At 42.6% G+C, this 9,399-nt stretch overlaps 1 protein-coding gene across 2 annotated transcripts; it reads right to left on the bottom strand.

Annotated features, from left to right (window-relative positions):
* Positions 1–459: 459 nt before the first annotated feature.
* kcmf1 (potassium channel modulatory factor 1) lies at positions 460–9,029 on the bottom strand. 2 transcript variants are annotated; one of them, XM_069722977.1, is made up of 7 exons: positions 8,776–9,029; positions 7,289–7,456; positions 6,948–7,087; positions 4,664–4,765; positions 4,364–4,547; positions 3,753–4,047; positions 460–2,136 (listed from the first exon to the last, which is right to left on the bottom strand). In XM_069722977.1, the coding sequence occupies exons 1-7, from the start codon at positions 8,789–8,791 to the stop codon at positions 1,872–1,874; spliced, it is 1,170 nt and encodes a 389-aa protein (XP_069579078.1). In that variant the 5' UTR covers positions 8,792–9,029; the 3' UTR covers positions 460–1,871. The 2 variants fall into 2 exon arrangements, with proteins under 2 accessions (XP_069579078.1, XP_069579077.1); XM_069722976.1 differs by lacking the exon at positions 8,776–9,029 and adding an exon at positions 7,622–8,351.
* Positions 9,030–9,399: the final 370 nt, after the last annotated feature.

The following is a 9,399-nucleotide window of genomic DNA, read 5'->3' as shown; positions in this document are numbered from 1 at the left end:
TTAATCTGCCCATTTTAGCATTTAGAAGCTTTATATACACATTTAATTATGACACTATCATGAAGTTGCATGCAGATATGAGGACATAACTATTTGTCAACAATTACTTTCACATTTCATGTTATAATAGCACTATATAGTGTCATTTATTATCTGCTCATACAACAGCCTCCACTTATTCCCATAAAGTGCTGTTATAGTTGTTGACAATGATATCTGCTTCCAGACACGTTAGTGTTATAAACTATTAATTCAACGCTCATTTACTGTTTCTAAAAGTCAAAATATGAGTGTGGGGGAGTGTTAAAAAAACAAATGTCACCAGTTTACCTTTGCTCTAAATCAGGGGGGCGTTCACCAGCAAGAAAAAAAAAAAAAAGGTTGAAGAGCTGCTAACGTTCCCATCCCGAGATCTTAAGGTCATTATTATGCAACAATAACACACGGTGCAGAAGGCAATGGTGGTCTCTTGCTTTCATCAAAAGCTGTGCGCAGTTTATATTTATTGTATTCTAAATTTACATTGTTTTTTAAAAAAAAAAGTCTTGCCCATGTCTTAGAACCATTATGAAAGTTAACGCACAAATTCAATATACATCTCATTGTATTTTACATAGAGGGTAAAAGTATAGGCATGAAGGTGGCATGATCCATATCAAGGCTCAAAAGAAATCAGAGAATAAACAGGAATAAATAGAAAGTGCTAGCTTTAGCAGAAGAAAATCAAAAGAAAACAAACAAACAAAAACAGAATAAAAACTGCAGAGTGGAAAGTCTTCAGCTCCTGATGTCCAGCAAAGAAACTCATACAAAGCCGTCGAAAGCATGTGGTGACACTGGGCCTGTACATGAGCAGAGGGTGGAGGGCTGAGGTGGGCGTCTTGTACTCGTCTATAAAGTATACTTGTGCCTTAACAGCTTAGAACTAAACATTAACATCTAGGACAAACTCAAGAGACGAGCTCTTTTCTTCTCTTCCTACTTTTCTGAGAAAACCGGAGCTCAGAAAACACACATCGCAGCATTTCTTCAGAAGCCACCGCAGAATCCGATTGTTTTGTCTTCCTATTAAGTACTCGTTGAAAAAGAAAACCTAACGAGACATATTGAGTTAAATTTCTGCATGTCAGTTTTGTAAACTACTCAGTTGTCAATATTTAAACCGTGTTTGAAGTAATCATTTAAAAACAGTTGAAAGCTTTGGGATATTAAGAAAAAAAAAAAAAAAAAAAGGTTGTTTAATGACAGGGTCATTAAAGGTCATGCACGCTGCAAATAACTGCATGCAGTAGTTATGGTAACCCATCCAAGCACTTTTTATTTATTAATAGTCATAAACACACACAGCAGCTTCATCAGAGGAGCCTGTGCCCTCTCGACTTTTGAATGTGGAGTATTTATACGGAGAGCCGTTTGCATGTCACAGGAAGCAAAGGTGTGCCACAGCTGCCTGTAACATTTACCTGATAAAAGAAAAGAAAAGTTATGTGGATTGATTATCAACTTCATATATATTTTATATATATTTATATATTTCTCTTCTCTCGCTCACTCAGTTGCTTTGCGCACTCGCACGTTTATCCCACTTGCTCTCATTTATTTTTTTTTTGTTTACAATGTAACAAATGCGGTGACAGGCCTGAAATTACAATCACCAAAAACAAACTCAGAAAATTCGAGGAGGGAGAAAAAGGAGGGCGAGGCCGGCCAGGGGGGTGGTGGGGAGGAGGAGGAGGAGGAGGAGGAGAAGGAGGAAGAGGAAGAGGAAGAGGAGGAGAAGAAGGAGGAGAAGGAGGAGGGGACTGCTGCTGTCTGCTGCCCATCACTGGCAGTTGCAGCACAGAGGACACAGTCTGCTTGATGCTCGGACATCAAAGAGGAGGCGGCGGAGGCTCCTTCCCCGTAGAGCTGCTCTCTCGGAGCTGGAGGTTCTCCAGCGCCACATCTAAAGGCATGATATCCACGCAGCCCATGGCTCCGAAGTCGGCGAAGTCTCGGCGCTCCTCCTCGTCAGAAGAGGAGCTTTCCTCGTGCATCAGCGTGGACAGAAGCAGCTCCTGGACGAACAGGCTGCGGTCGGCTCGCTCGCCTTCTAGAAACTGCCGCTCCGCTTCGGACATCTTAGGTTCATTCAACCTGAGGAAAATCAGCAATATTCATTTGGGTTCATTCAGGTAATACGTGTTCGAATGTTTTATAAAATGCAGAAGGAACGCTGATCGGTTTTATTTCTCGGGTTTTGACGCTGAAGAAAAGCTTGACGTTAATTTTGACAGTGTTTAATCTGATAGATTTAATAATTTATCAGAATTAATTGGGAATATATATAATTTACCTTCTTGTACACAGTTAATCATATAACCAAATCTGACCAGAAATCAGTGTGAAAATGTATATTGATCTGCTGGTTCGGCAGTTTTAGCATCAATTCAATTCAATTCAATTTTATTTATATAGTGCCAAAGAACAACACAAGTTATTTCACTGTGTCTGAAGATCATTGGTGGTAATCAGAACGATGTCGTCCATCTTTTCAAAGTCACAGCCTCTCAGAGGCCGAAGCGACGCAGGTTTCATGTCCTCAAAAGGCCTAAAACCAACAATGTCCTCTAATCTTTAGTCACATCAGCGTTTTAAACAACCAGAGACTGAAACCTCCGAGGTGATTGAAATATGCATGTTTACACCGAGCGTCCACACTAAAAATACAGAACCACGTTTCCTTCCTGATCGAGTCTTATCAGTCATGACGTGTGCTTCCTCGATTTGTCACAATCGCGTGACCCTTCTTCAGAAGATTACAAACCAGAACAGCCTTCAATGACAGCGGTTAATTAAACCTGGATAACAAACTACAGACCTTCTAAAAATTCAATTCTGCATTATATAATGACACCAACTTCCTGCATGAGCAGGGAGCAAGCGATCATTCGAGCGATGTCTGAAGATTTCCTTTGTCCAGCCCCACACGGAGCATCAGTGTTGCACCGTATTTGGTGACCCATGTGATTCGGTGATCTTGCGGGATAGTTTTACTGTCACCATCTCACTCCTCATGCCTGAACATAACCAACCACAGAACCTGATCGGTCACCAAACACAGCGTATCGCTGGCTTTTCCCTCTTTATCCTCTCTCTTTCTGCAGGTATGTTCTGCTGTGGAGCTGCATGTTTCTGATCGGTGGTTCCTGCTTCCACCAACCTGCCCAGTGTTTTTCGTTTGTTGTCTCTCTTTGCTGCCCTTTTCCCTCTCCAATGTCCCAACACCCCGACCGGTCGAAGCAGATGGCCGCTCACCTCTTAGTCGGTTCTCTCGGAGGTTTCTGCCTGTTAAAAGGGAGTTTTTTTTTTTTCCTTCCTACTTTTCTCTCATGGGGGAATCGTTTGTTTTCTCTCTACAATGTTGTGAGGTCTCGACCGTACTATACTAAGAGCTCTCGACTTATGGTGTGATGTGACGCTACATAAATAAAACTGAAACTGCCCAGTCTACGTGAGCGGTCACGTGATTTGCATTTTCTGGCATATTCGTTCTGAATGGTGTTAAAGACGCTTGTGTGCAGGGAGATTTTCATTTCAAAATGAATATATTAGTATGGATGAAAGCTAAAAGAACATTGGTACTATAAAACTTGCAATCGCTCCGGAGTTTGTGTCTGTAGGAGGCCAAAATGCCGGCAGAACAAACCCTTTAAAAGAACATTGTGTGTTGGCACACTTTACAACCAAACTATAAAGCTGGCCTCGCTCACCGTGCTAATAGGAACTGGGAGCTGTGGGACGAGGACGAGGGATTGCTTTCACCCACAGTGGCGGAGTTGGCAGTTGCTGTGCTGGGTGGAGGGATGGTGGTGCCAGTGTTGCCTGGGTTGTTGCTGCGTCGCGTTGCGTGGCGGCCCGTCTCCACCTGCTGCCGCGCTGCCTGAGCCTGCTGCCGCTCCAACTGCAGTTGCATCTGGAGCTGCTGCAGCTGAGAGGCTGAAGGCCCCGACGAGTTTATTTGCCCCCCCGCTGCACGACGCACACCTGACAGCTGAGACAGCAACTCTGCAGGAGACACGCACACAAAAACAGGCACTTTCTAAATAAATCATGCTTTCAAAGGACAATACTGTAGATACCTGTAAGACAGAGCGAGGGGAGAAAAAGCCTAGAGGAAGATACGGATCTCTATGCACCCACAGACTCAAAGTCCAAGGGGCTAAAAAAGTTCAGGCTCATCTCCAACACTGAAAATGGACGTTATCAGTCCTACACTGCAAAAAGGTTTTGATGGTATTTAATGACAACTTTTTTTTTTTTTTTACCAGTGGAAGATAAAACACCGTGCTGAGCATCAGTCCTGGGAAACCACTTTTCTCACCTGCGATTGGGTCCATTGCTTCTCTGTTACTGGGGGTGTAAGTGGAGCTCTGTGATGAGGAGGATGAAAGTCCCCCTGTGGAGCCGCTAGTAAAGTGCATATTTGTCCGCCGTGCTCTGGGGCCGCCAAGTCCTCGTCCAGGGTGGAACATCCTGCGTACGTGTCGGACACTGCTGGACTCGTCGTAAAGGAGCGCTGTTAAGGTTCGATTCGGTATAAAATCAATATAATGCGGACATTTTAAAACATGTAAACATATATTCATTCAGACGCTAAAATGTTGCAAAACAAAAAGGATATTAAATCTCTTGGCGCTCTATGTTCGAGAGTGAGGTGAGCTGTAAAGTCATCTGTGACGTGGTTGGGGTCCCCTCCAGGCAAGGCAGCACATATTGGACAGATCTGAAACGAGAGAGTGAGAAACTTCTTTGGAAAGTTCATGGTTTCCCCGTACGTGATCATCAGTGTGCAGCATCGTAACCAGCGGCCTGTCTGAGAGCAGCTTCTGTGCCTACTCACTAAATGTTTAGACTACAGATGACACCCAATAAAAGCAGTTTAAAAAGTATTACAGAGATGCAGCACTGGACTCTTGGAACGATGTCAGAATCACAATAGGAAGGATCAGTCTGCAGCACAACCAGAGATAATATTTTTGTTTTCCCAACATTATTCTATCTTGTTGAAAGCTGGTGCCTACATTACCCATAATGCTACTTGATTACTAACAGAAAGATTCAGGCGTGTTATGTTAGTAGCTACTAGTCTCATACAAAGTGCCATCAGGTGCCATCACTCAAGTCAACTGATCCCACAGCAGCAATAAAAAAACACTCAAGTGTGTACAATCTGTGGGTTTCCCTTTTAAGATTAAATACATTTTTATGTGTAAATGCCTAATGCACCGATATGAACGCAAATTACTGCACATGGGAAAATGAGGACATGTTTATGGACTGCGCACAAAATCCTTTAACTGTAGTCAACAAGACTTGAACCCAAAAACATCCAAATCGTGCTTGAACTAATAGGAAATAATTAATTGGGACAACTGACTGAAATTTTCATGGCTTTGATGCTTTCCTTTCTCATGTACGCTAACAAGCTGAATAACTTTGGATTTTTTTAACTTTTACAAAACTCTACCTGTGGAAATTAATAACAAAGAGTTTTGACTTTTTACTGACATTTTAGGAAGAAAAAAATGAACTGAGAAACAAAAAGCAGCAGATGAATTAATAAATGAAAATAACCGGTAATTGCAGCCGAAAAGTCCGACCTGCTTCATCGTGTTTTTGACAGAACGACCTGTGGATCAGCACTCACTGCTCTAACAAACCATCCAACTTTATTCAGACACAACTTTTAACCACAAATGAGTCTATTATGTAATTAAGTACTCATCAGTAGAAAAGTCAGCGTTGTGCTTCAGCCCGAGCGTCAAATTCTTTGTGTAGGACTCACACAGATAACAACCTGTTCATTAACTGCTACATGCAAGCACAGACACGTGTCGGCACCATTTTTCTTTTCTTTTGGTTAATCTTTGAAAAATGACTTTAAAAGAAAGGGCTGGTAATATTCTAGTCATACATGGACACTGTAGTTTTTTTTTTTTTTTTTTAACTTACTAGAACACCAAATGTGTATCAACCGACGGCTGAAATTAGTCCGACAAATGTACAATCGCCTCCTGTATAAATAAGGTTTGCTGGAAACTAGAGTGCAGCACTGTTTTAGGAAATTACTCAGCATTGCACGACAGTTAAACTACATTTTTGCGAGCAGTTTGTGAGATTTCCATCCTTTGTATGAGCAAATAGGCTGGAGGCTTACTGCCAGAGGAAGTGTGGGGAAGTCTGGGAAGTTTGTTTTGGGCTTTGAATTTTTTTTTATAGCTGAAACGACTAATTCAGAAACAGCAAATGAATCCATGACTTTTTCTAACAACTGAGTAATAACTGGTTCCACCCTCTAAGATGTAAACATGAGCTTTTTCTGTTTTATGTCGTCTGTTCGACTGTTGGTTGGACTAAAACAACATTTCTCAACTTTGGCTCGGGAAAATTGCCGATCAAATAATGTATTTATTGTGACAAAAATATAGGATGATGCCAACCGTATTATTTTAAGGAATTTAGTGTTACACTCTGCTGTGGCATCATCGACACAATCCAACAAAAATACTCCTCGGTGGAGCTCACTGTTTTATTTGGCACTGGTGGTCAAGCTGGAGCACAAATATTTCTAGTGGGCTCTACTCCTGAGCTCCACGGGTCTCTTTCCCCCCCCCCCTCATCGCTGCAAGCCTGTCGGACATGTCACCTGCTAGCCAGCCAACCAGGTGTCAGCACCGTAAGCAGCAGCCCGAGTCTTTGCCTTGCTTTGCTCAGCAGTGGACAGCGCTCATAAAGTATTTTCTCTGACAACAATAATCCATAACCGTCCTGTCCACATGCGTTCTGTGAAGTCCTTTTAACTGACTAACGTGCAGCGCTCGACAGCAAAAGCAGACAATATTGATGACTAATAGATGAAATGGGGGTTTACTATCTGTGAAGCCTGATCCTTGGTGTGTACTCACCACCTCTGTGGAAGTCTCTGAGTGCTCGGAGGTGACGTGCTCCTGTAGAGACGTCTCTGTGAAGCCCATCTTGCCACAGTAAGGACATGTGAACGACTGCGGTTGCTCTACTGAAAAAGTGTCGCCTCCATAATACAAGTCTGCGAGAGGACAGGAAAACACAACGACCGTTAATGGCAGTCAATCAATATTTACATGATAACGCTCGATAAATTACATTATTTACGGCTGAAATCATGACGGATGACTTGTTATCGCACAGTGGAGTCATGAAATAGTAATGTACGACACGGGCACGATGAATCTGTGCGTGATCAGTGACGCGTCAGCCAGGTCCTCACCATAGTCTACCCTGGTTAATATACACTGCATGGGGTGCTCTGTGGTGTGTCTGGTCGTCGTGGCTCCGCTCTCGTAGCACGACGCGCACAGGTCGTAGTCGTAGCAAATTAAACACTTGAACCGTCTTCCTCTAAAGTTGCCTTTTAAACACGCATCGCAGCTCACACCTGCAAAAAAAAAAAAAAAAAAGAGAGAGGTGGGAGGGGGGGGAGAAAAAACAAGCAGAACGTGAAATCAAACACCTGAAAATTAAGCTACGAATTCCTTATAACTGCGTCTGCGAGACGGACTGCGTTGAAAGCCATCTTTATCTGAAGGCCGGTCTCACTTACATGAGCTTTTTTGGAGCGGCACCAAACCACGAGTGCCGGCAATGAGGAACTCCGGCATCCCAGTGAATACAAATCATCTGAAAGCTGTTTTGTTTTTTTTTTTACTACAGATTTCACGACTCATTTATAACCCAGTGCACATATTTTTAGGTAGCATGCAGCTTTTTTTTTTTTTTTTAATTTTGTATTTATCTAAATCCTAAGTGGAGCCAACCAAAGCTATTTACTAGTTGCATCTGTGCTGCTATTCAAACTCTGCAGACTTTTATTTTCTATGAGACATCATACTGACATTTCCTTTGGAGGTATAAATAAAATAAAAAAAATGCCTTATTTGGCAATGGGCTGGATGATATGTAAACAAATATTAAGGGGATATCCTGACTGATTTAAGGCTTGAGAATAAACAACAACAACAACAAAAATCTCCAATTTATTCAGCGATTGACGGTTTTTTTTTTTTTGGTTTTTCAGCAGCAAGTTTCACAGACACCGATAATAATAAAAACCCAGCTGACTTAATGAGTGTTTTCTTGGTTCTGGTTCTGGAGGCCTCAGACTTTCTGGGTCTTCTTGATGACACTGCATTCGCCAACAACCCAGTGAACCAGTGTGGGCGCTAATTTAACAGCTACGGGCTCCTTCAAATAATTAAAACGGGACGCGAAATGATCCCAGCTACGTCGCGGTAAACCGTCGTGTATAAAGCCACATCAAAATAAAAAAAAAAAAGCAAAAAAAAAAACCCAATCAAAATGTTAAAAAAAAGCTTTACGAGCGACGACTTCTTATATTTAGCCCGCTGTTAGCTCGCTTGCTAAGCCTAAGCTAGCCGTGAGGTACCTAGCAACGGCTAACTGCTAAAAAATAAATAAATAAATAAATACAAATAAATTAAAAAAATCAAATTAAAAAAAAAAGCCGCTTCGAGTGAAGTTACAGCCGCCTGGCTTCAAATTAGTAAACACGAGACACACCGGAGAGCTACCGGCAGCACATATGCGAAACGCACCGGGGGGGAAGAGCGCGACGGACCTCCCCAACCCACCTGACTCGGAATAAGCACTTAGCGGCGGCTAGCTCCTCCGCTAGCCGCCGCTCAGGTACCGTAAGCCCGCCGAACCGGCCGCTGAAAGACCCGTTTATCAACTCACCCTCATGTCGGGACATCCTACAAACAGCGACGCAGCCCCGCCTCGGGCTCCCCAGCGCGCCTAACGGGGGGCGATACAGTTTCTTTCTTTTTTTGGAGGGGTGGTGGTGGTGGTGGTGGTGGGGAGGAAGGAGGTGGAGGGAGGAATACGTAAACTGGAAAGAAAAAAAAAAAAAAATCCTTCAGCCTCGTCTCTTTTTCGAGCAAGATGGATCCCCCAGCAGCTTACAGTTTGTTCTGCTTCCCCTCCCACAGTGTGACTTACGGCGAAGTGCTGCGGGTTGAACACCAGGCGGCGCTCTCCGGCAGGAACTCACTCGGCCCTGACCTTTGTGTTGTTAACGCCCTTAGTTTTGCCTCGCAGGATAAACTCTATTACTGGTCGAATAAAAAGCCCAGTTTCAAGATTTTATGTATGTGTATTTTTGTTTTTGAAATGAGGGGAGTAATTATAATTATTTATTCATTCATTCATTATTAAATAAATTGTTTTATACTTGTACTACCTCTACTTTTTTATTCTGTAATCTATCTATCTATCTATCTATCTATCTATCTATCTATCTATCTATCTATCTATCTATCTATCTATCTGTCTGTCTGTCTGTCTGTCTGTCTGTCTGTC

The sequence above is a fragment of the Brachyistius frenatus genome, unplaced genomic scaffold (genome assembly GCF_029030835.1).
Source record: "Brachyistius frenatus isolate BFR_SWC_R1_liver_20210118 unplaced genomic scaffold, ASM2903083v1 Contig_310, whole genome shotgun sequence".
NCBI lineage: Eukaryota > Metazoa > Chordata > Actinopteri > Embiotocidae > Brachyistius > Brachyistius frenatus.
The sequence above is the reverse complement of the archived record's forward strand: the minus strand, read 5'-3'. Positions and strand labels throughout refer to the sequence as shown.

Bases quoted from the DNA above. Each gene is read 5' to 3' on its own strand.
- kcmf1 (XM_069722976.1), bottom strand. From the start codon at position 7,679: ATGCCGGAGTTCCTCATTGCCGGCACTCGTGGTTTGGTGCCGCTCCAA. The intron at 7,088-7,288 runs GTGAGGACCTGG...GTCCTCTCGCAG, and splicing joins ATTAACCAGGGTAGACTATG to ACTTGTATTATGGAGGCGAC. The intron at 4,548-4,663 runs ATATCCTTTTTG...GCGCTCCTTTAC, and splicing joins ATAGAGCGCCAAGAGATTTA to GACGAGTCCAGCAGTGTCCG.